Source organism: Mesocricetus auratus, unplaced genomic scaffold (genome assembly GCF_017639785.1).
Source record: "Mesocricetus auratus isolate SY011 unplaced genomic scaffold, BCM_Maur_2.0 Super-Scaffold_4256, whole genome shotgun sequence".
In the NCBI taxonomy this organism is placed as follows: Eukaryota; Metazoa; Chordata; class Mammalia; order Rodentia; family Cricetidae; genus Mesocricetus; species Mesocricetus auratus.
The window spans coordinates 115592479-115619364 of record NW_024429182.1 but is presented as its reverse complement, the minus strand read 5'-3'; the positions used below and the strand labels follow the sequence as shown (position 1 = coordinate 115619364).

The window sequence follows — 26886 nt, the reverse complement described above, 5'->3', positions numbered from 1 at the left end:
TCACAGCAAAATTGAACTATGTTATTAAAATTCTACTACTTTCATCTATGTGTTAAAGATTTTTTTTCCAAGACAAGGTTTCTCTGTGTAGCCCTGGCTGTCCTGGAACTCTGTCAACTAGACTGGCTTCAAACTCACAGAGATCCACCTGTCTCTGCCTTCCGAGTACTGGGATTAAAGGCGAGCGCCACCACTGCCTGGCTGTGTTCCAGGTATTTTAACACATAGGAGAAGCTGCATTTCAAGTACTCAACAGCCACCTTCTGTTGGTGACCGCCACACTGAACCAACATCATAAGACATGTTAGTGTAAACCACTTAGTAAAGAGGGAAGGGAATGGGTCCCTACCTCTGGCAGATGCAAGTCAGAGGTAAAGGGCTCAGGTGGAAACTGCAGACTAAACTGTCTCTGAAGGGTAGAAATGGCGATCAAACCTTGTCTGACCCAGAGGCACCTTAGAGAACTAGGAGCTAGCAGAAGAACCCCCTCTTGCCAAGTCTGGCCCCCAGCCTCTGAAGTCCTTGCTCTCCGTCTGCAGCAAAGCACTGGCATGCACACAGTGCTCCTTCCTGACCAGATTCAGTCTGGGTGGGTGGGTAGACCAAGCATCTGAGAAGGTGGATTAACTATATATGCCTTGATCAGAGTTCAGATTAGCATCACTTCCAAACCCAATCACTGATATTGCTGTACCAAGTCTGGAACTAACCTCCTTTCTCAGAAAAGCTGATCAAAAGTCAGTGGTCAGGACACAGACTGCCTTAGAGTAGAACAGCTCAATAGCTGTACCAGTTTCTGAGTTATCCAGAAAGCACCTTTGATCTGACCTAGTCTCTTACTCTAGACAATATCAAACATGTAAAAATAAAACAAATTTTCCTTCCTTCCTGACAAGGTCTCACTATGTAGCCCTGGATATCCTGGAACTCTCTGTAGACCAGGCTGGTTTTGAACTCAGAGATCCACCTGCCTCTGTCTCCCAAGTACAGGCATGTGCTACCATGTCTGGTAAGAACTTTTAGTACAGGAAATTGGGCAAGTTCTCAGCAGAGTATGTTTTTAAATGCAATACTACCCTATAGTATTTGGCTGTGTCCTTTGAATTTCAACAAACTTTCCCCCTCACTTTCACCAATACTGTCATGGCTTCTATAATCACCCTGTTTCCCACTGTGGGAAACAGAAGCAGAATCAAGAAGCAGGTGGCCAGTATTGGTAACTTCTGGAGGAAAAGATGATTTGCAAACCTGGGTCAGTTCTCTCTCCACTCTCAAGGGCAAGTATTACAATATTAATTTACTCCCAGGGGCACCAAGCCTTCCCACACAGAAGTAGGACACTCACCAATGGGGTACTTGTGCTTATCTGTGTCAATCCCAGCATACACCACTCCACCAAATAGGTCATTCAAGATGGCAGCCAGAGCCTCAGCATTGAGCATCCCGTGCAAGGCACCAACAAACACCGTCCTGCTGGGATCCAGCCTCTGAGATGGGCTCCAGACAAAGTTGCTGTCAGCCAAGACCCAAGGGATTACCTGCACCTGAAAACGCCCCCAAAGGTTTATCAACCAGCAGCTTCAGAGAGTCTCCTGTATGGTAGAACATTGCTCTGGATACTATAGCTGCAGCTGCTGAAGCTGTGCAGGGGTGAAAGGGTGTTGTCACCTGCCTGAGGCACACAGGCTTCCAGTAAGGCATCCTTATCCAACCCAACCTAAGTTGAATTTCCTGTGTTCATGTGTTATTAATGGTGAGAGAAAATACAACAGAACTTTCTGCAGAGTAAGCAAGAAGTACCAAATTGACAGGCCACAGGAACTAACAGAGCATGAGTTCTCAAGAAAAAAAGAAAACCTTGTGAAAGGCAGAACTTACAGAACATTTAAAAGCTAGAAGCATGAAGGACAGAAGGGTGGAAATAACTTTTATCAGTGAGATGGTTACTGACCTAAACCTAGGTATTTAGAGGGCTTTGTGCCAGCAACAGTGGGAACATGTTCTCTCTCCCACGCCAGTCCCCATCTGTGTAAAGCCATGCACAAAGAACTGAGGTGTTAAAAAGCTAGTTTTGCTGATTCTGACTTCAGAATCAAACCTAGTCTAGCAGGCAGAGGGTGTTACAATAAAGTAGGCTTACAAATACCAGTAACTTTTTGGAAAATAAGTCTGAAGATCTTTTAGAAATGTTTTGAAGCAGGAAGAGAACTGAGGCAAACACAAGTAGGTAAAAACAATTCAAAAGAAGACTTGAACAAGGCTGTGGCAATGGTCACAGGTGACAAGTAAAGTGAAGACGTCAGACTTTTTTTTTTCTTGGTTTTCTGAGACAGGGTTTCTCTGTATTGTTTTGGAGGCTGTCCTGGAACTCACTCTGTAGACCAGCCTGGCCTCAAACTCACAGAGATCCGCCTGCGTCTGCCTCCCGAGTGCTGGGATTAAAGGCGTGTGCCACCAACGCCTGGCAGACGTCAGACTTTTTGAGAGGGTAAGCAAGGAGGAACCAGGCAGGACCTAGATCCGCAGAGCCTGAGGTTTGGAAAGCCTGGTAGAAGGTACCAGGGGAAACCAACAGCCCTACAAATCCATGAAAATGGCTACTTTGCACACAGGGCAATATAGAGTTACAGGATATATTAAAGAGTATAGGGTCTACATAGGACAGGAGGTTAGATAGGTACATCTGGTCTATAAAGAGTAGAAACGAGTAAATTATCTGAGATAAAAAAGATGACAGGAGGGAGTCAAATATCATATGGATAATGGTGGATGACAGTCAGTACGCACAGAGAAACAGTCACAGAGAGAATTGGGACAGCCTGCAGCTGGTACATCAAAGAAACTCAATCTCTGCTAGGTGGTAAGGAGGGGTGGGAGACATGAAGGTATTATCAGGGCCTTGTAGCTGTGGTGGTCTCATGTGTGGAAGCAGGAAACAAAGCAGCAAAGAGTTCATGAGTTAATCTTAGATATGACGACTTGTTGTCTGAGGACCAGACAAGTGAGGAAAGAAGGGAGCTTGAGTCACTGTGGGAACCAGAGAATGAACAACATCTGTCAGACTGAACAACAGAAACACAGGGAATTTCTATAAAGCAAAGAACCAGATTAGTCAATGGATTATTTAAAAGTGATCCTAATGGACACTTTCCCCTTTAAAAGACACAGATGTAAAAAAAATAGACTTTGATTTAGTTTACAGCAAAACTGCACTAAAGAACAGACATTTTCACATGCTCCCTGTCCCACAAGCCTCAACTAGCAATATATGCACCAGAAGGTCTGTTTGTTCTAGCTGATGACCCTACACTGACAATTATCATTACCTCAAGACCACGGTTTACACTGGGTTTTCCTCATGTTTGTTGTGCATTATTGGTTTGGAGGAAATATGTGATGACTTATGACACTGCAATGGTAGCTGAATGTCATCTCACAGCCCAAAAAGTCCTTTGTGCTCTGCCTAGTCATGTCTCCCTCCCCTGGAAAGCACTGATCTTTTTAATTAGAGATATTTTTAGTTTCCAGGGAAGCAATAAAATTTCAGTAATGTTACAAAAGTGATGTTCTTTGGAATTAGTCTAATAAAACCACCACACCAATTCCTGAACTCAAAACAAGTGGTTCTCAAAAATCTATCCACTAGCACCATTTGGGGAGTCTCATTATAAGACATTTCTGGCTCTATCCAAAGCAATCAGTAAGCCTGACATCATCTTCAATGAGTTCCCCAATGTGAAATCAGTATGATGTTTAGAACACACAAGCTTATGCCAAGAATGAATAAAAAGACAACAAATTGATAACACTATGCAATAAAGCCCTGAGAGGGAGGGAAGTAGCCATGGCTGGATTTGTGCTGGAGGAGAATTTATTCACCCACCACATATTATGGGGTCAGAAGGCACAGTCTGAGAACCAGGAGAAAATATCTGTAGATTTTATCAGTTTAGTCCAAGTAAAGAAAGTTTCTGCTTTCAAGTTCATCTCTAAATTGAAGTTTGGAATTTAAATGTAGATCAGAACAGAGAAGAAGAGGCTGGGAAGGCTTGATCCCCACTGGCTCTAGGATTGTTTGTGCACATTTCACATACCTCCCTTTTGCCTCTGCAAGGCTCAACAGTTGCCTTTGTGTGTGTGTGTCTTGGGAACTCTAATCTGGGACCGTCCTTTGAGTAGAGCCCCTTCTCGGCCACTTTTCCCTTTGCAAGTTGTGGCCAGCAGGCTCCATAGCATAACTCACATGCCTCCCTCTGGGGCGAAACTTTTTTCTTCTTCTTTTTTTAGTTTTTTTGGGACAAGGTTTCTCTGTGTAGCTTTGTAGACAGTTGCCTTTATTTTTTAATTAACTTAAAAATGTAATTTAGTGATTTATTTACCATGGACAAGAAAAGCAGACTTCTTGCCTCAGCAAGAACAACTGTTGCCCTGGTTCCAAGAAAATCTAGTGTCCTGATGTGCCAATTATCTTGGCACAAGAAGGTATGTGGTGGTTTGAATGAGAACTGCTCCCCAAAGTTTGGGGCCTTTAAACTTGGTCCCCACTTGGTGGTGCTGTTTGAGAAGTTTTTGGTGATATAGCCTTGCTAGAGTAATTGGATCACTGGGGAATGGAATTTAAGATTAAAATCTTCCTGCTACTTCCAATTTGCTCTCTTGGTTTTGTGCTTATGGTACAGGATGTGAGCTCTTAGCATTTTGTTCCTGCCATAATGAATATTTATTTGTTTGTTTGTTTTTCTAGGCAGGGTTTCTGTGAGTAGCCCTGGCTGTCTTGTAGACCAGGGTGGCCTTGAACTCAGAGTTCTGCCCGCCTCTGCCTCCCAACTGCTGGGATTAAAGGTGTGTGCCACTGTGATGAACTCAAACCCAAATTAATTCTTCTGTAAATTGCCTTGGGTCGTGGCATCTTAATCCCAATGACTTGGTTTAAATGAGAATGGCTTTTGTAGGCTCCTTATGTTTGAATGCTTGGTCCCTAGTTGGCAGTCCTTTTTGGGAAGGATTAGGAGCTGCGGCCTTGTTGGAGGTGTCATGTCACTAGGGGCTGGCTTTGAGGTTTAAAAATTTGCTATTCCCAATGTGCTCTCTGCCTCCTGCTTGAGGGTTAGAGAGTTAGAGATGTGTTCTCGGGCTGTTCCTGCTGCCATGCCTCCACTCTACCGTCAGACTCGAAAACTGAAAAACTGATTGAGAATATCTTTTATAAACTACCTTGGTCATAGTGTTGTATCACAGCTACTAGAGCAACAGAAAGTAACTAACACAGGGTATCAAGCTGACTCACCTCTTTGCAGCGCATCCTTCGACTGGACATCTTGAAATAATATTCACTCAGGCCATCTGGGCTCATTGGGTCATGAGAACAAGCCTGAAGCAAGGCCCGGACAGACTTCTCTAGTTCAAACACCAAATACACATACCCTATACCCAATAAAAGGAAAAGAAGTTTTAATTATTCTTTGGGTGGCTATTTAACATCCTCTATGGTGACTGAAGAGTTATGGCTTTGAGCAGGGAGTTTCTTCTAAGAGAGGAGCCTCAAAGTATGAGGACCACTACCCTTTTGGATGTAGATGCTGGGGACTGAACCTACAGGTGCTAGACAAGCATTTTATCACTGAAATGAATTGCTCAACCCAAAGTACATTTTTTTCTACTCCTGAAAAGGCTTGTCCAATGAAACACTCACTATGCCTTATGCCCAGGCTAAGGGAGAGAAATGCATATCCTATTTCACTAAGGGAAGGAAGTGTCGGGCTGGAACAGAAGACCCCACCCACTAGCACACAGCTCTCTACCCCAGAGCACAGAGAATGCTTGGGTCAGCAGAGCCAGGAAGAATAGCAGTTTGTCAGGGGATGCAGATATTGTCTTAAAAGCCTAATTAAACCACTGGTTCAAATTCAATGAAGATGGGGCAGAGAGAAAATAGCACCCGCTGCTTTCTACAGGGCAGGATCTCATTTTAGGCCAGTGAGGAATCAGATAGTTGGTCCTCCTTCCTGACAACTCTAAAGGGAATCTCAGAACTAGGTCAGACGACAACCTCCTAGGCAGCAAAGGCAGGCAAAGAAACACTCTTGAAACACCTTAAAGAGGAAAGGCACTGGTGGGGTTTAGGTTTGGAGGGAAGTGCACAGGAAGGGGTCTGGTGGCAGCTACCCACAGCACTGCAAGTTTAGACAGACAGATGGATAAAGGAATGTGAAAAACTGAAGAGGATGTGCAGATTGTACCCTGGAGTGCCTACATTAACAGCATGCTTCTGTGACATCCCAGCACCACGTGGTACAGTACATGTGAGGGAGGGGGAAAAATTCCTACCATGTCTTTATTACCTTTAGGCATATTACCTTTGGGAGGACACCGGGGGTGCTTGCCATCCTTACCAGGCCACTCCACACTCAGAGAGCCAAAAACACGGAAGGTGTTAACCAATCCAGCTGCACAGGTGGGGAAGAACAGAAACCAAGACAGTCTACTCAGCAAAGACAGACACAGGATCACCAGCACTCCTCAGAACTGATTTCTGGTCTTGTGTGTAAGCAGACACACAGAAGCACTCTGAAAGCTTATGAAATGCACCCTCCCCTCAGCTGTTCCAGTATCACTCTACTGAGGCAGAGGTTCATGCCCCAAACAGGAGCCTAGGGCTCACACTTCTTAAAGATATGCCCCACCTTCAACTCTTGTAAGAGATCTTAGAGGCAACTCACCTTCCGTAATATCCCAAGGAACACCTCCTAGGAACACCTTGCATGAGTAGATGGGGTTCTTGTAGTTTCGGGGAGGAAGCTGGCCACTCCAGGTACAGGTAGCTTCATTCACAGCTTTGTAGGAAACAAAGAAAAAAACAAGGGTTCAATCAACAGCCACTACCTTTCTCTGAAATGGACTTATTGTGAGGAAACAGTAGTTACAATTCCAACCTGGCTGCCTGTGAGGACACTATGCATGGTTATCCTGAAATACAGAAGATTTTATGTCTTGTCAAATATTTAAGGTATTTGATAATCCTACCTCAGCATCTTTGCCTTCAATAAGAATGAAAGGAACAGCAGATGTACAGGGTAAAAATTACCACAACTTGGGCTACAGAGGTGGCTCAGTTGCTCTTCCAAAGGACCTGAGTTCAATCCCTAGCACCCACATGGTGGCTCACAGCCATCTGTAATGAAATCTGATGCCTTCTTCTGGCCTGCAGACATACATGCAGTCATGCAGCCAGAATAACTATATATACGTGTATATACGTAAAATAAATAAATCTTTAAAAATTATCATAACTCAAGCAATTTCAACCATATAACTGATAAACTATCAACAAAGCAGTTTTATCTTGCTATTGTTTATAGATTTATAAATAAAGAGTAGACAGAACAATTTTATAAGTAAAGCCCTTCAAGTTTTAACCCTAGTAGACTTTCTCCCTGAGATACAAGAACACTCTACCATTTCCCTATCTTGTCTCTGAAGTCAGGATACTGCCAATAGAGTAGAAAGCACAACTCACCAGAATAAGAACATTGTCATGTCCCATAAACCCACTCACAAGCACCTGAGCAGGCACTGAGCTCCTCTGCTGCCCACACTGCATGATGACGGATTTCTGCCCTAACCCCCAAGCTTCCTACTTAGGTCAAACCCAATTATGTCAAGAGGCCCTTTCTGCTGTGTAAGTTTGGAACTCTCTTCAAATTGGCCTGTCCTACCAGTTTTTAGAAATCTGTTCTTGGTGATCAGTTCAGGCCTTTCACATAGGAATTTGACCTAGGTGAGGACTGGTTACTCCTCCACAAATTACCTTTTCCTTTCAGCACTGAGGAAGACATTTAAGGAGATGAGCCATTATTCCCTCCAGGATACCAGGCCATTCCCCAACACATACAGTGCTAATGTGTTCCTGTGTTGAAAAACTGGGCAGTGCTAGCAATATTTCATACAAAGCCAAGTAGCCTCCAGAAAGCATACCATGCAACAGCACAAACATGGGCTATCAGAACAAGATAAGCAGACTATTCACACTATTAGGAGAGAATGAAATAGGGACAAGTTCTATGCAAACACATGTAACAGAGAAATAATGTTCATTCAGTCTGGCACCAGACCTCAGTGAGAACCATGATTTGAGTGGGAAGCACGGAAACATTAGCAGTTAATGACACAAGTAGTCATTTACTTTCAAGCTCAAATGTAATGTAAAAAACAGATTTAATGCACACTTAAGATTATGCACTTCTTCAGGCAGTAGTGGTGCATGCCTTTATTTATTCCTAGCACTCAGGATACAGAGGCAGGTGAATCTCTGAGTTTGAGGCCAGCCTGGTCTACAGAGTGAGTCTGATGCCAGTGTGGTCTACAAAGCCAGTCCAGGATAACCAGGGCTACATGGAGAAACCCTGTCTGGAAAAACCAAAACCAAACAAAAATTTTTAATATTTTTGTATTATGTACATAGTTGTCTTGCCTGCATGTATATCTGTGTGCTGTATGCACACCTGATACCTGCAGAGGTCAGAAGAGGGTTTTGGATACCCTAGAACTGGAGGTACAAACAATTGTTAGGTGCCATATGGATGGTGGAAGAGAAACCAGTGCTCTTTAAGCACTGAACCATTTTTGAAGCCTGGACTTAAGATTACTTAGATGACAGAAACTAAAGGACTTCAAAGAGATCAGAGCATCTGGTGACATCCCATCTCTCAGAGGTTAACCTGAATATAATCAGAAAAATCTCAGGACAGAAAGCCAGAAAATGAGTTGTGACTGCTATGACTCTGAATTAGAAACAGGAAAGGCAGATAAAATTGTAGGCATCATTTTCAAGATTTTGTCCTTCTCATGCAACAATCAAAAGTGGGAGCAGGGCACAGCCAATTTCACAGAAGCCCACATACGATGGGCCAGCCACTTCTCCTGTGGCACAGCTGTGTGCTAGGCGGCCTGCCTCTTTCAACTCAGTCTCGAGGTTGTCCCTTAGTCTACAGAATCCACGGCTTTTACAGACCCGGGAACTTCATCACATTATCAAGCCCTCTTCCAGATGAGTTCACCATTGTGTGAACAAAGGTCAATTCCGTTGCTAGAAAGAGGTCTCAGACCTCTTTCTGCACCCAGTCCACATACTGCACTCACCTGCAGCCTGCCGGTGTAGTCTAGCTTCTCTCTCTATGCTAAAAGGGTCTTTAGGAGCTTCCAGAAGGTCCCAGGATGGCCACACAGAAGCTCCTGGCCACCTCTTTGCAGCACTGGTTGGAGAGGGAGTAGCTGCAGCAAGTGCAGCTTGTTCTTGATCCATTCGGGACCCAACCCCTATCTTAAGAGGGTCTCTGGGACCATTTCCTGTCATAGAGAGGAAGGGCAGAGGAGGGGAAATGCGAAGGCTTGACTAGAGGAGAAAAAAGAAGACACAAGTCTTAAAAGACAGTTTTGTTATAAAGTAATAATCATATAACAAAATACAAAAAGTAACATTTGTGATTTGATATATTTTCTCTTATATCTGTTTTCCTATTCATTTTTAATAGTATAGATTATTTATAATTAAGATAAATTTTGACTCACCACGTAGACAGTTTTTTTCTTGCCAGAGTTCTCATAACAATTTTAATGAATTTATCACATTTTATTCAGGAGACCAACTATAGCCTACTGATCTAGTTGCCTGTGGCTAAACAACTTTTTCTCTGATGGCTCTATGCTCTATTAGAAATGTATTTGAACATGTTATACTATATATTTGTATCAAATCTTGAAATTCTAAGTATCAAAAGGATATATTATTAAAATTTGTTGATAGAATATTTTCTGTAAATACAAAACTGTTTCATTTCCTCTTTTGTGTTAGCTTTGTCCAAATTAATTCTTAGGTGAGTATCTGAGAAAGTTGTTTTTGTCAATCATGAGGTAAATTTCCAAGATGAGTTCTAGCTCAGTAATGAAACAGAACAAGCACCTCATGTGAACCCATCTTAAAGGGAAGTAAAGGACCTGACTGTAGTTGTCTTTCTAGAAACTAATCTGGACAGATTAAATGAATGCTTCATGGCAATACTAATGCCATCTTTCACAGTCCAGGACAGATGGAAAAAGAAGTTAGGGTAGGTTCTAAAAGCCATGAATGGGAAACCACGGAGATAAGAAGATGAGAAATGAGCCTTCCTATTCATTAAAGACTTAGCTTAGGGCATTTGGTAACAGAAAATCAAGGTTGAGATAGGACTTTAAAACTGAATCTTATTTCAGAAGATTGTCTCATTGCCTCTTTTCCCCTTGAAGACTCACATGTGATTACTTCTACCCTCTAACAATATTGTCTATGCTATTTTATATATACCAGTTATACCATCCTTCCAACCCATTCTAATGCATTTCCTACCTAATTAGCATGGAGATTGCTCATGTCACACATGGCTGTGGGTAAGGAACATGGAAGATATAAACTTGATAGTTTCTGACTATGGGTTGGCATGGGTCAGCGCAAAAGCACAGGAGCTGGAGTCAAATCTTGATGAAAATTCCAATGCTAATTATTAATTATAAAGGTCGTTTATTAAAATACCACTTATAAACTTTGGGATACTATACACAGAGATATATAACTAATATTGTTTAAAGGCTAAAAAGGAAACATTCATGTATTTCAAGAAACAGAACACTGTCAAGATGCTCATGTTTACTTTGAAATCAACTGTTCTATAACAGCTCTTGGTATAAGTCCTAAAAAGTATTGCTCACAGACATTCAAAGTGCCCCTGAGTTTGCTAAGGATGAATGGCTATAAAGTAGGTGCCTCACTTGTCTGCATCCTGGTGGATGGGTACCCTGTTTCAAGCTCTAAGACAGATACTTCAGCTTCTTTCCTCTAGGACACACACAGACAACTCCACCTCCACATCCCCCATTCCTGAGCATGTTACATACAATCAAATCTGAGAGATGATCTGATCCAGAGCTGAAGCCACTCGTGTCTGAGTCAGAGGGGCTGCTAGAACGGGAGTCCAGGATGGGTCGGGTGTCCAGGCGAGATCCTCTAACTGAGGGTGCTGGGAACTTGTCCAAGTCAGACCCAAGGGGATCCAGAGACAGGAGGCTCAAGGGGGTTTTTCCTAGGACATTTCCCAGTGGATTTTGGAGCATGCTTAATACTAGGATGACAAAAAGAGAGAGAGAAGAAGAAAAGAAAAGGAATGCTCAATGACCTCTTAATTTTCTTTCCAGACAAGAGCCCTTTTCTTTTCTCCCATAGTCACCCGAGGCAGGATTTCAGAAACACAATGTACAAGTAACTGATGGTTTGGGAGACCTGGCCTCCCAGTCCTCATTAGAAGTTACAGGATGACTGAACACCAGAGCTCCTGCTACTCAAGTAGCAGCAAAACTGTTCTCTGCCACAAGGCTTAAGGAGCAGTGCTATCATCTGAGACTTCGCTACTGGGGACCCTGATTACATCTGGATATACCTGCAGTACAATTAAGAAGTCAAAACCATATTTCTTTACTGCCTATCAGTGTGTTCTCACTGAGCTAGATTCTCACTTTTCTAGTGATACTTTGCTAAAACACAGAATTGCATGTAACATACCACACACTAATATAGCATAAGCATGTCTCATCTGAGAAGTTGTCTTCTGAAAACTTCTAACAGGGACAAATTGTCTATGCAGCCCCAAATTTCAAATATTTAGGATGGAAACAGAATGATTTCATAAAGTCCACTATCTGAGGAAACAAACGTGGTATGGAAACCCTGGTCTGAAACTTCCTTCAGACAGTTGTAACTATGAGAAGCTCACCTGGAGGTTTCTTTCTTCTCACTGGTATCTTGGGTGAAATACCAACTATTTCACAATACTGCTCGCCAGGTTCAATAATCAGACAGCAGATGAAAAGTGCTCAGCAAAAATTCCCAACATACAATTAATAAATATCTAACATCAAAAAGAATAAAAGCCTGATGTGGTACAGCACACCCATGAGCTCTAGGACAGCCTGCGAAACTGTCAACATTCTTTTACCCTAGGTTTTTCAAAGTGTTTTTCAAGTACTAGCACTTAACTGCACACTGGATCTACAGGTCTCAAAATGCTTAGATTCTGACACCCATCACAAAAAAATCCTTGATAAACTTCAAGTAATCCTTGTCTTGTCAAATCCCCGTTTGAAATAACTGAAAATAATCCAAGCTCCTGCATCCATGCTCCAAAAAGGCAAGAGACAAGCAGATTTTAGCTTCTTCCCTGATCTTGCAAAGTCTGGCAAAATAGTATTGTTAAACTTACAGATCATTTACATTCACTAGTTATTGAAATGGTATCAATGCCCTAGAGCAGTGGTTCTCAACCTCCCTATTGCTGCAACCCTTTAACACAGTTCCTTGTGTTGTGGTGACCCCAAACCATAAAATTAGTTTTGTTGTTACTTCATAGCTGTAATTTGGCCACTGCTATGAACTGTAATGTAAATATCTGTTTTCTATTAGTGTTAAGTGACCCCTGTGAAAGAACTGTTTAATCCTCAAAGGGGCTGTAGCCCAGAGGTAGAGAGCTGCTGCCCTAGAGGGCCACTTCCTTCTTCACATTTTACAAAAACAAGCTCAGGGCAGTCAACAATGAGCTGACAATCAAATAAAAATGAAAGCATTGGCTGTTCTTGCAGTGGATCCAAGTCTAGTTCCCAGCACCCATATGATGGCCACCATCTGCAACTCCAGTTCCAGGGGATCTGATGCCGATTCTGACCTCTGTGGACACCAGGCATGCATATAATACACATGCATTCATGCAAGGAAAGTACTCACACATACAAAATAAAAAAGCTTTAGAAAATCATAAAAGAGCAAACTAAAAAAAATTCTGGCTCTTTTTGGTATTGAAAGAACCTGAGATGAGGAAGTTCTTGCAAGTAGATAGGGAGTAAAAAAGGAATGGTGTTGAGGAAGGTAAGGCTGAGAAGATAAGTAGGTTCCACCTGGCAAAACAGCACCTTAAAAGCTTCAGACCACCCTTCCCCTAAGGATTTACGTGCAGTTGCTTTCCTAATACACACACACACACACACACACACACACACACACACACACACAAATCTTAAGAGAAACCTATCTTTTGGAGCTGTACAAAAAAGTCCCCAGCTTCCACTATCCCCAAAGGCTAAGAATGTCATCAGATAACATCTAATAAGTCTATAGCAGAGAACTCCTAGCTTTCCTATCAGTCTACCCAGCATTTCAATCATTTTTTTCACGTATTTATTCGAGACATGGCCTTACCATGTAGCACTGGCTGGCCTGGAACTGTCTAAACATACCAGGCTGGCCTCAAACTAGTGATCATCTTGTCTCTGACTCCCAAGTGCTTTGATTAAAGGCATATATGCATATATCACAACTGGATATCACTGGTTTACTTTTAAAGTGCCTTGATTTATGACTGTCTTTTGTTTGTTGCAATAATAACTTCATCAAAATATTACCACATTGGAACATGGTATTTGGGGTAAACTTAATTTGCATTCCCAGGCCATGGTCATTTATACTGGGTTCCAAAATAAAATACCTCTATTTCTTTTGAGGGAAACCTGTGCTCTTGCATCATCATATAGCACAAAGCAATGTGCAAAAAAAAAAATGGGGACTGGAGAGATGCTTCAGTAGTTAAGAGCACTGATTGTTCTCCAGGAGAACCTGGGTTCAATTCCCAACACCCACATGGCAGCTCACAACTGTCTGCAACTGTAGTTCCAGGGAATCCGACACCTTCACACAGACATACAGTCAAAATACCAGTGAACATAAAAATAATGATTTTAAAATGTCTGAGGGAGACTGACTGGACTATATTGGTGTTATATCTAGGGACACCAAGAAGGACAAGAATAGTCTGTGGGAACTATGTCTTTACCCAAAAGTGCTTTTGTCTTTTCATCTTACATGGATTAGAAAGAGCCAAAAACCAACTAGTCACCACTACAGGTGACTTTACTCATTCACTCCAGCTGATATTCACTTGTACTGATACATATTTCACCAGCCACAAATTCTCCTTCAGCTAACATTCAAACTGTTAGCATCTTGGGGCTCTTGCAAATTAATATATCAACAACAGGAATTGTATCTATGGAAATCTTCTACTGTGAGGCCTGGCATGGTGACATATTCCTTTAAACCCTGTACTTGGAGGCCAGGCAGGAAGATCTCTCTGAGTTCCAGGACAGCCTGGTTTACAAGCAAGCTCTAAGCCAGTCAAAGCTACATAATGAGACCCTGTCTCAAACAACAACAACAACACAGAAATCCTCCACTATAACCTATCTAAAGAGAAGAATGGCTAACAGCCCATGCTAGTAAACTCCACTTTCTTAAAAGGTGGTCAGTCATCTAATTTATGATCTGGTACAGGTTTAGTCCAGTTCCTATTAATAGCAACTTTTCCATGTACTGAACATCAAACATATGTCAGAAGTACTCTGGATAGATATGAATCTTTCCCTAAATTCTAAAATATTAGCCCATCCTAAAGAACTAGTTTTGAGATTAGCGATATGCATGCAGTAGCAAAGTCTGATTGTTTCTGACTCCAAGCTCCATCTTCTGAAGTGCATCGTTTACTAGCTACATTATAAAGCACTGCCAGGACCTCATGTCTCCTTATTTTCATGTCCTTGACATTTCCTTTTTGTTCAAAATCATTTAAGATCATCAACTACACATGAGCAACCAATCCACCTACCAGAAGTGCAGGGGACCTAAAAGAGGTCTCAAAATTTAGCTGTGGCCTTAAAACACCACTTGAGGTCTGAATCAGAGCCTGCATTTTAACAAGATTCCTGTAAAGTTTATATATATATATATATATATATATATATATATATATATATATATATATATACACTAAAGCTTTTAAACTCCTGTTTAAAAAACCTAGGTTTGCTACTTAAGTTTCCAATTATTCCCCTTACTACATATAAACATACTTCATATGAAATTATTTACCTTAATTTAAAGACTGGAGCCTATAAATAAAACTCTTACAGCATAATTGAAGACTAACACTGAAGGACGTAGAAGTCAAAGTGACTGTTACAGGACATTTCACAAAGAGTCTAATTTCTAAAAAAACTATGTGGGAGTAGAAGAAGAATCAGAGAAACAGTACCATCAACAATAAAGAATATAAAAAGGATGGGATGGAATATAACACATTTAGGAAAGTGGTGGCCAGAACTAGCTGCATATTATAAAAAGGTTCGTATTGAACAAAAACAAAGGAAGCTAAGGCCTACTACACTTCAGGTAGATTCATGTTTTTAAAAAGGCAAGTCAGTTGCTACAAAAGACATTTCTGGGGCTAGAGAGATGGCTCAGTCATTAAAGGATAAGGTCACACATACACACAGAGAGAGAAATTATTGAAACACTGGGCAAAGGACGAGTTTGGAATATAAAAACAATAGTTTAGTAAGTGAATACATCTGTTTTAAACTGCCCAAAGTTCATTACTGTTCTGTTATAGACAAATCTAAGTAAACTCACTTGTATTTTTAAAATGGTTCACAAAGAATGTGTATATACAAATGCATACAGAGAAAATGCACAGTTGACAAAGCAAAAGGGATGGGGTGAATGTTAACAATAGGGGAGAATCTAATTAAGCTGGTCTGAGACCTTTCAGGCCACAGAATGAGCCAAGTTTCTGGAAACTGTGACCCAAAGTCAGATGCCCTCAAGTGACCTGACCGTCCCTTTACAGCCCATCCTGGCAGAAGGTTCCAACTCATTAATGCCATCAGAGTACAAGAGACTAAATCAGCAGTAATATTTTTAGACTGATTTTTAACTTTCTCTGCTTTCACCCTTCTCTCTCTATGCCAGGTCCCTGGATTTTCAGCTGAGTCATGGTTAGAATTTTCTGAAGCCTCCTCACTCTCCAAGAGTCTAAAGGTACCCAGATCTGAAGGCAGCACCGGAACAGCAGCAGGGACTGGAAATGGAGGCCTGTATTGCAAGACATGCACGCCTCTCAGCTCGAGCTCATTGCTGTAGTGGGATTAGACCCAGTACACCATCATCAAATGCTTTTTATCTAGTAAGAGTAGTCACAGAGATAATCTAGACCAGGAGCCATTATTTCTAGCCTAAGACATAGCTGTGTACTGGAATCTTCTTTCCTATATATGTACCCTTAGTTCTGAGGCTGTTTGTAGAGGGTTGAAGCAGATTTGGGTTCAGCCCATATTCCACATAGAAGCATAACCCTACTTTGAACACTGCCTCAAAAACACAGTTAAAAAAAGACTGGGAGAGCAGAGAAAAGTGCCAAAGACATTTATGTCATCGTCATCCTAGGCTGATCTACCCTGTGGATCAATGGGGAGGTCTGCAAATGACACAACACAAGGGAACATTTCCATTCAACCAGTCAACAGGAGAGAAAACAAAGAGGTTAATCTCATGAGGCTTCTAAAAAAGGATTGCGAATAGACAAGACAGTCTTCTGGCATCCTTACGCTGAACATCTCACTTGCCCACTGAGCTTCTGTACAAAGTGGTCATTAAGAGTGTTTGCCCAGGTTCCTTAGGTAGATTCAAAGTCACCTTACTCTCCTGCTGAGTAATGCTGCACACAGAAGAGTTGCAAGGGAAAAGGCAGAAAGACAAATCCAGTGGGTGCTTAAGCTGATGAACTGAGACCAAAGGTGGGAACTGTCTGTTGAGTACCCTCACCTTAAGAGATGTCATCAAGGGAGTACATCACCTCTGGTGACACAGCCCCTGCACTACATGAGTTTACCTTAAGTCTTCCTGTATAACACATTAAGATTCTGGTCACAAGAAAGGGGCCTAACAGGAAGAATGGGAGTTTTAGAACAAAAGGTTTGGGATACTGAGCATGACAATAGGCATATCACTTGAGATATTTTGCAGCCTCTGAGACTTCATCATCTGTGCAAGCATAAAAAAATCATGAGATGTGCTCAGCACTAAAAAAAAAAAAAAAAAAAAAAAAAAAAAAAATCAAAGCCGGGCGTTGGTAGTGCACGCCTTTAATCCCAGCACTCGGGAGGCAGAGGCAGGCGGATCTCTGTGAGTTCGAGGCCAGGCTGGACTGACAGCCTCCAAAACAATACAGAGAAACCCTGTCTCGTAAAACCAAAAAAAAAATCAATATAAGGTGACAAATAAAGCTATTTTCACGCCATTCCCTATCCCAGGATACTGAGGAAGCTTCCACAGCCAGAATATTCTATTAAAGAACTTTTCCTTTGATAGTCATGGTGATTTTCTTTTTTAAAAATTTCAAATTCCATTTATTTCCTCTGTGTGTGCTGTGTATACACAACATGTGTGTAGGGTCAGAAAACAACTTTTTCGAGTTGACTCTCTTCTTCTAACATGTGGGTCCGAGGAATTAGGCTCAAGTTGTCAGGCTTGGTGGCAAGTGTCTTTACCCGCTGAGTCAACTGCTCAGCCCTATAGATTCTTAATGGCAATGGTTTTATGCTATTCACTGGTAACACCTTCAGTGCCCAAAACAATTCCTGGCATATAGTTGGTGTTTAATGTCTACTGAGTGATTTATAGTCAGGATTTTCCATCAAGAGCCCTACTTTCCAACCTCACCCAATGCACTGTCAAATATTTAAAAGTGGTTAAGACTAAGTTGTGAGGCTACAACTTACTGGAAGAAAATATCACCAACCAGAGTCTAAACAAGAAGCTTGCACCCAGGTTCCACACAGAGAAAATAGGGTATCAGGCTGCTTGCAAGCATAACTCAGATTTCCTGCAGCTATTGAACTATCTCCTCCCTTCCTCAAGAAACTGAGTGAGCTGGTTTTCAGATGGGAAGGCAGTGTGGGCACTGGCATGTGGGCTGAGTGTTCCTGCATTACTGGCAAGGGTGCACGATCTGGCACTGCAGCTGGCTGGTGGGAGGGCTCCATCCTACTCTAGGAGACAGCACCCTCATATGGGTGTTCCACGAAGGCACAAAGCTTAGGAAAAGGGGAAGGCTACCACCACAGCTCCTAAAGTCAAACATAGCATGGAGATGAGGGATGGGCATGTCTTTTCGCCCAGAAAGCAAGAGATACCCACATGTTAATCCTGCCTTCACAGCTAGATCACTGCACTGGGGCCAGTCTCAGGTCTTTACAAACTCACAAGTTCAGACTGCATTCCTTCCCTGATGTATAAAAATCATGTAATATTTATCATTAAAGTGCTTGAGATGGAGAGTGAAGAAAAACATACCTCTTTTTGACCAATAGCTGTACGGTCAGGTTTTTTAGAGGGTAGGAAAGCTAACAGAATTATGCCTAGATTGAACTTTTCTTTCTTTCATGAGACAAGGTCCTGCTACATTGCCCAGGCCATTCCTGAGCAGACAATCATCTTACTGTTTAGCTGTTGGAGCAGGCTCTCTAAATCTCAAGATGGACACATCTAAATTTCTATGTGTCTAAAGTTGTACTTCAGAAGTTAACTTTGTAGCTAAGAGAAACAAGAGCTAAAGAAGGGTCACATCCTAATCTGATACCAGCACAAATCAGACACTGATGACCACACACAGGTGCTCATCTCCTGTGTGAGCTCTTCTTTTGCTCAGATCCTGTGGGAGTAAAGAAAGGACAAAGCTTGTTTCAAAGAACAGATAAAGAATGTACTGTGGCCTCCAAAGCAAAGGACATCGAATAGTGACACATTTCCTGGCCTAGGGAACAGGATAGTTATCAACCTTTCCACAAAGGCTGGAGTTAGATAAAAGGCAGGTAGGTAGTGCTCACGATAACTTTACCTTCAAGAGATCCTACCCACAAGCCAATTAAAAAAAAAAAATCAACCTTCCTCTTCTCCAATGCATTTTACCCAAATAAATGGGCATTAAAATGTCAAAGAGACATTAGGAGTCCCAGACTCTGCAAAGCATTTTAAAAAACAAAACAAACTCCTACACCATATAGGGTGGAGGCCAGAGAAATCAACATAGTACCTTGCTTTCAGAATTGCTGGTCCTAGATTGAGGAGGTTATCTGAAAGGACAGCAGGCATAGTGTACTCTAATGTGAGCAGCAATAGCAGATAGCTACAGGTACCCCAGCCCACCACTTCCGCCCCTGTCTTTCTTCCCGAGACAGGGTTTCCCTGTGTAGCTTTGGAGGCTGTCCTGGAACTGGCTCTTGTAGGTCAGGCTAGTCTCAAACTCAGAGATTCGCCTGCCTCTGCCTCATTTTCCCTTTTCTTACAGAATCTGCTAATACTTTTGTATTATTACACAATTTAAATAAAAAATATTGATTTTTTTAGTAATACTGTAGCATTTAAGTTCACAATTCTTCCTGGACAATAAGGTTTTCATTGGCCAATATCCCCCCCCCCCAAATACTGTAACAAGGGAAATAAACATATAATGGGAAGGTCTGAGAAGAAACAGTTCAAAGATATGTCAAGAACTCCCTGTAATTTTTTCCTATTAATTCTACACCAAGAATACAGGGGACCCTAAAGGGGAGTGGCCCCTCATCCATTAGTTATTCTCAACAGACAAGACAGGGTGGGAGGAGAGGACCACCTCTTCCTCTCTGTATCTGGGAGTTACCTCCTCTCCCAGCCAGCCCCCTGTCAGGATTGATGCTCTTAACCTAATGTTAATGCAATCAATCCTAATGTTAATTCAAATAAAATTGCTCAGCTCATCTTCTTTGCTGATTCAGGGCTACTCAACCTTCACATATAGCTCTCTAGTTTTAAAACCACTAAACAGAATTTGGTCATCCAGTCATCAGTCCCTTAAGTCCCCTCCCCCACCTAAAAGTGTTTTGCTTCATCATCTTCAAGACAGGCCTGGGCATCGGGGCTTAGATGGATCATATCTGCAAAAGGCCGTAACCCTGGGGACCCTTGTCAGAGACACCTCAGGTGTGGACTACAAACTCCAGGCATTTGTCCGGGCAAGTTAGAAACGCCCCATCTGTCTTTACCACAGCCATCTGTCTGTCTAGCAACACTCACAGCTACAATCGACTGCAAAACAGCTCTGTGTTGCCTGTATACAGGGGAGTGATGCAAAGGGGGAACAGAACAACTGTTGCTTTGCTATCTTAGCTCACTACCCCACTCGCCCCCTCCCCCAGCCAGTCACCTTATCCTCTTGCACTCACCCGACTGTGTGCTGCTCTGGGCTGAGGAGTCTGAGTCTTGAGTGCTCCAGGGTCGGTCCCAGCCAGTCAGACTGAGTGATTGCAGGCCAAGGCACAAGCCATTTGCATCTGGGAGGCCACGGGGAGATTCTTGCGCAGAGGTGGGGAAAAGCATCCTGCTTGTAACTGTTTCTTCAGAGTCCTGGAAGTCTGTTTTGGAAAGGAGAACAGCAAAACAAACCCCTAGAGTTAAGGGTTGTTCCCCTCAACACTGTCAACAATAAATACCTCCAATAATAGTTCCCCCAGGTTCAGGGGCAAGATATCCAAGCTGGCTAGATGCTGCAGCTGCTGCCTCGGTACTTTTGGGGGCATTCAAACAAGAATAGTTGCCATATAGCCCCCTCCCCACACACACCCCTATCCCATCTGCATTACAGACTAGGTAGCATGTGATCAGGCTGCTGATGCTTCCCGCTGCCAGTGACATCAGCCGGCAGAGCCTAGCGATAGAGAACCGCATCATCTCTCACAGAACAGGGGGAGGAGCACGAGGGGACGACTGGGAGGAGACTTGCCTCCAAGGGAAAGACGGCACGGAAGCTACTTGGAATAGTCCGGTGCAGTATGGTTAAGTCAGGGTTGTGAGACAGCACCCTCCCCTCCAGTCTCAGCAATGGTGGCCAGGTAGCCCTCTGGCACAACTGCTCTGCTGACAGGAAAGCTAAAGGCAAAGCACTGTGGACAGCTCGCGTGTGCTGCTCTCTCTGCCCTGCTGCCTGCCACTCCCTCTCCTTCTGTTCTCCACCTCAAATCCCCAGCTGCTCTAGTGCTGGACTCTCGAGCTGCTGGCTCAAGCCCTAGCTTTGCAGTCCAATGCGAAGCTTCCCAATCCTGCTAACAAAAACAAATACTACACAGGATCTATGTACTCCAAGTGGCCTCTGAGCAGCACCTTGACACAGCAGTGTTTACCACTGAGGAATGGGATAACCATCAGAAAAACACTGTATATTTGGGCCCTTGGGAACAACACCTGGTGCTCTGGGATTGTCTGGAGCAGCTTATCACAGAAAAGGAGGACATCTTAGAGGGTGGGGGTTATCAGGCAGCTTTAGGTACAGAGCTCATAAGGCCTGGCCCACATACCACAGGGAGGACTGAATAATCCATTTTACCCAGGCTTCTTTATACACCAATAGGATAGATATTAGCCGGAAATGGACACGAGAGCCCAGCTTTTCCTTTCCCTTTTGCAACTAAAGGAACAGACAGAGAAAACACTCCCAAAGTAGTATATGACAAATTACAATAAGAGAAACAACCTCAGAACTACTGTTATGTTCAATCAGTAGTCAGTACTCAGGAGCTCACATCATCTGGTTGTGTTTGTCTTTTCAAGATCCCTCAAGGGTGATGCCTGGCAAGCTACAAACACCACTGACACCCTTAACTACTGTGCTTTCTTCAGAGGTGCTGCCCAAGATGAAGAATCCATTTCAATGACTCCCCAGATCTACTAGCAACAGCAAAAAAAAAAAAAATCAACTTTGAGCTTCGGTCATTTCCTCTTTCCCAATGTCTCCTAAGGGCCAAGGCCACTTCCACCCCTACCAGGCTGGGTGGCAGCACTCCATTCGCCTATTCTCCCCCTTGTTGCAAGGAAAAGCAAGCAGGTAATAGAAAACATCTCAGCCTGGGACTGATCCTGGTAGAGTCTGAGCCAGTTAAGACAGTGGAATAGTGCTGTTAACTCAGGGAATGCCTTCTGCAGCATACTCAGAGTACTCACACAAAGACCCTGGAGGGAGAAATGTCTCTTTGTGGGAAGGACTCCTCCCTTTTGAGGATTTTTTAAATGCTGTACTGCTGTGTCATCCATCTACATTATTCCGGTCTGTCTGTAGCTACCCTGCTTGTTCCTTGTTTCTGTGTGTCAAAGCTGTATTCTTATTACTGTACAGGCTGAGCAAGAATGGATCTATACTAGAATTGTCCCCACCTCAAATGCTGCCCTCCTGCTTCCCATGTCCAACCCTTCCCCCAAACTAAGGCTATACTTTTAAATTAACCCATGTTTTAATTACAAAAATAAAAAAAATCCGTTTAAGGCATCCACACCTGGGTCAGTGAGATGGTTCACTGCCACGAAACCTAATGACCTAAGTTCAATTTTCAAAACATTCTGATCTCCACATGTGTGTCCTGATATTCACGTGCATGAATGAACACTTACATATATATGATAAAAACACAAACTGACTTCAGGAAAACATCAGATTGGATTTATTCTGGAGCTATTCCAACATGGGTAAATCAATAAATGTTATAAATTGACAAAAATGGACTCAAGGACAAAAATCATCTAATCATCTCAATGCATGAAGAAAAGGCATTTGACAATATCCAACATCCCTCCATGTTAACAGTCCTAAAGAAACTCAGAGTAAGCCGAGTGGTGGTAGCACACATCTTTGATCCCAGCACTAGGGAAGGCAGAGGCAGGCAGATCTGAGTTTGAGGCCAGCCTGATCTACAGAGTGAGTTCCAGGACAGCCAAGGCTATACAGAGAAACCCTGCATCAAAAAACTAAAAATAAAAAGAAGAGAAAATTCAGAGTAGAAAGAACACAGCCCAGCACAACAAAGGCAAGATATGACAAGCCTATAGCCAACATTATGTTAAATGGGGGAAAACCCACACATTTCCACTGAATCAGGAACAAGAAGAGGATGTTCACCTGCTCTGTTCTTATTCAATACAGTGCTAGTAGTCTTAGCTATAGCAGTAAGACAAGGGAATAAAGGGAACAAAATAGGGATGGAAGAGGTCAAAGCAGCACTATTTGTAGATGTTAAGGTTCCATATGAGATCCTAAAGACCCCACCAGAAAACTTTTAGAATTGACAGATACTTGAAGTGGCAATATACAAAATCAACACACAAAATTATTAGCCTTCCTAGATACCAATTACAAAACTAGAAAGGCAAAGGGAAAACAATTTAATTCACAATAACCTTTAAAAAATAACTTGCCTAAATGACCCAAAGAACGCTACCAGGGAACTCTTACAGCTGATTAACACCTTCAGCAAAGTGGCAGGCTACAAGATCAACCCAAGAAAATCAGAAGCTCTACTATATACAGATGATAAAAGGGCTGAGAAAGAGATCAAGGAAACATTACCCTTTACAATTGCCACAAACATAAAATACCTTGGGGTAACGCTAACCAAACAAGTGAAAGACCTGCATCGCAAGAACTTTGAATCTTTAAAGAAAGAAATTAAAGAAGCCCTCAGAAAATGGAAAGATCTCCCATGCTCTTGGATAGGTAGGATCAATGTAGTAAAAATGGCAATCCTGCCAAAAGCAATCTATACATTCAATGCAATCCCCATTATAACACCAGCACAATTCTTCACAGACCTTGAAAGAACAATAATCAATTTTGTATGGAAAAACAAAAGACCCAAGATAGCCAAAACAACCCTGTTCAACAAGGCAATGTCCGGAGGCATCACCATCCCTGACTTCAAGCTCTATTAATAGAGCTAAAGTCCTGAAAACAGCTTGGTATCGGCACAAAAATAGAGAGGTAGACCAATGGAACCGAATTGAAAACCCTGATTTTAACCCACACATGTATGAACATCTGATCTTTGACAAAGAAGCGAAAAATATACAATGGAAAAAAGAAAGCATCTTTAACAAATGGTGCTGGCATAACTGGATGCTGGCATGTAGAAGAATGCAGATCCATCCATGTCTACCACCATACACAAAACTTAAATCCAAATATGCAGATCCATCCATGTCTACCACCATACACAAAACTTAAGTCCAAATGGATCAAAGACCTCAACATAAATCCAGCCACAGTGAACCTCTTAGAGAAAGTGGGTGGTACCCTTGAACGAATTGGTACAGGAGACAGCTTCCTGAACATAACACCAGTAGCACAGACAGTGAGATCAACAATTAATAAATGGGACCTCCTGAAACTGAGAAGGTTCTGTTAAGGCAAAGGACACAGTCAGCAAGACAAAAAAAAAAGGCAGCCCACAGAATGGGAAAAAATATTCACTAATCCCACATCTGACAGAGGGCTGATCTCCAAAATTTATAAAGAACTCAAGAAGCAAGTCTCCAAAACACCAAAGGATCCAATTAAAAACTGGGCTACAGAACTAAATAGAGATAATAGAGGAGTCTAAAATGGCTGAGAGGCACTTGAGAAAATGCTCAACATCCTTAGCCATCCGGGAAATGCAAATCAAAACAACTCTGAGATACCATCTCACTCCTGTCAGAATGGCTAAAATCAAAAACACCAACGACAATTTATGCTGGAGAGGATGTGGTGAAAGGGGAACACTCCTCCATTGCTGGTGGGAGTGCCAACTGGTTCAGCCACTTTGGAAATCAGAATGGAGATTCCTCAGAAAAATGGGAATAAACCTACCACCAAAACCCAGCAACTCCACTCGCAGGCATATATCCAAGAGATGCCCATTCATACAACAAGGATGTCTGTTCCACTATGTTCATAGCAGCATTATTTGTAATAGCCAGAACTTGGAAGCAACCTAGATGCCCCTCAACCGAAAAGTGGATAGAGAAAATGTGGTACATTTGCACAATGGAGTACTATTCAGCAGAAAAAAACAATGGAATCCTGAAATTTGCAGGCAAATGGATGGCACTAGAAGAAACCATCCTGAGCGAGGTAACCCAGTCACAAAAAGAGAAACATGGCATGTACTCTCTCATATATGGATTTTAGACACAGATCTGGGGAGTGCCAGCCTATAATCCCATGGCCAGAGAGTCTGGGAAACAGAACCTTCATTCAGTGGCTGATGAAAGCAGAGGCAGACTCCCACTGCTAAGCACTGAGCTGAACTCAAGAAATCCAGTGACAGAGAAGGAGGACTGATGACCAAAGGCATTAAGACTGGGCTGGTTTAACCCCCAGAAACAGCTGACCTGACAAGGGTTAGCTCTTGAATCCCAGACTGATGGCTGGGAATCCAGCATGGGACTGATCAAGACCCCCTGAATGTGGGTGTCAGTGAGGAGGCCTAGGTAATCTATTGAGCCTTAGGTAGTAGATCAGTATTTATCCCGGGTATACAAATGGACTTTGGACTCCCATCCAACAATGAGAGATGCACTCTCACCTTGAACTCTTGGGGGAGGGTCCAGGCCCTGTCCTGGATGAAATGACAGACTATGGACACCCCCATGGAGAGCCTGGGGAAATGAGGGGATATTGGGGGGTTGGTGGGAGGGCACAGGAGGAGGGGAGGGGAAGGGAGAGGGACCTGGAATTGATATGTGAAGCAACCTTGTTTCTAATTTAAATTTAAAAATAAAAATATATAAAAAAATAACTTGTTAGCTAAGCATGGTGGCATACACCTTTAATCCTAGCACTCAGAAGCAAAAGTAAATCTCTGTAACCTGGAGGCCAGGGAGTTCCAGGAAAGCCAGGGCTACACAGAGAAACCTTGTCTTGAAAAGCAAACAAATAAAAACTTGTTATAAACCTAATCAAGGATATGAAAGGCATAACACACACACACACACACACACACACACACACACGTGCTAGAACACTGAAGAAAGAAATTGAGGAAGAACCAGAAGATGAAAACATTTCCCATGCTCATGAACTAGAAAAAAGTACCAATATTGTCAAAATGACTTACTATAACAAACCTATATACTGACTATAATTTCAATAAAAATTCCAGTTGCATTTTTTCACAGAAATAGAGCAATCTTTAAATTCATATGGAATCACAAGAGATTCTGGAGAGGCAAAGCAACCCTGAGTAAAAAATAATACTGCAAAAGATTATCACTTGATCCCATCATACTACAGAGCCACAGTAATAAAAAGACATACTGATCAACAAAAAGTAATAGAGAACCTAGATACAAGCCCACACAACTTTAGCCACCTGATTTTTGATGAAGATGCCAAAAATACACACTGTAGAAAAGACAGCATCTTCAACAAATGGCACTGGGAAAATGATATATACATGTAGAAGAACAAAATTAAATCCCAACTTCTTACCCTGCACAAAATCAACTCCAAATGGATCAAAAGCTGCAAAAGGAAAAAGCATGGAGGAGTACACCTTAGCTAAGGGTTTTCAGAATAGGACTGTCATTACTCAAGAAGTAAGGTCAATCAACCATTAAGACTTAATGAAACATGACAGCTTTTATTTATCAAAGGAAACTCTCACTAAGAGTCAGCCTAGAGAATACCAGTTATGTATCTGATAGATTATTAAATATTTAGAAGATACAAAGAACTCAAGAGATAAAAAAGTTAAGAAAACAACCCAATTTTAAAAAATGGGCATAGAACTGAACAGAGATTCCAAAGAAGAAATACAAATGGCTAATAAACATTTTTGTGTTTTATATTATTTTGGTTTTGTTTGGTTTGATTTTTGAGACAGGGTCTCACTATGTAGCCCCGGCTCACTTGGAACTTGCTTGCAGACAAAGATTAATGTGTCTCTGCCTCGAAGTACTAGGATTCAAGGTGTATGCCACCATGTCCACCATCTAATAAGTTTTTTTTAAATTTTCAACATCATAGCTACCAGGGAAACAGAAAACTTTGACATTTTAACTCTAGCCAGAATGACTACAATCATCAAGAAATCAAACAACAGATGCTGGTGAGGATGTGGGGACAGGGGGGCACTTATACACCA

The 26886-nt window shown here is 42.2% G+C and overlaps 1 protein-coding gene across 6 annotated transcripts in view; it reads right to left on the bottom strand.

Moving 5' to 3' along the window:
* Cpeb1 (cytoplasmic polyadenylation element binding protein 1) overlaps window positions 1-26886 on the bottom strand; it is a 91979-nt gene that overhangs the window by 4450 nt on the left and 60643 nt on the right. For 4 of the 6 annotated variants that reach the window (XM_021231675.2, XM_040729435.1, XM_021231674.2 and 1 more), the window contains exons 3-9: window positions 20164-20352; window positions 10927-11150; window positions 9139-9391; window positions 6720-6833; window positions 6342-6446; window positions 5288-5424; window positions 1346-1544 (exon numbers count right to left, since the gene is read on the bottom strand). In XM_021231675.2, the coding sequence (XP_021087334.1) occupies window positions 1346-1544; window positions 5288-5424; window positions 6342-6446; window positions 6720-6833; window positions 9139-9391; window positions 10927-11150; window positions 20164-20317 (1186 nt within the window). In that variant the 5' untranslated portion in view covers window positions 20318-20352. Of the gene's footprint in view, window positions 1-1345; window positions 1545-5287; window positions 5425-6341; window positions 6447-6719; window positions 6834-9138; window positions 9392-10926; window positions 11151-20163; window positions 20353-20584; window positions 20601-26886 lie in introns of those variants that run through there. The other 2 variants (XM_040729432.1, XM_021231673.2) reach the window with 2 other exon arrangements.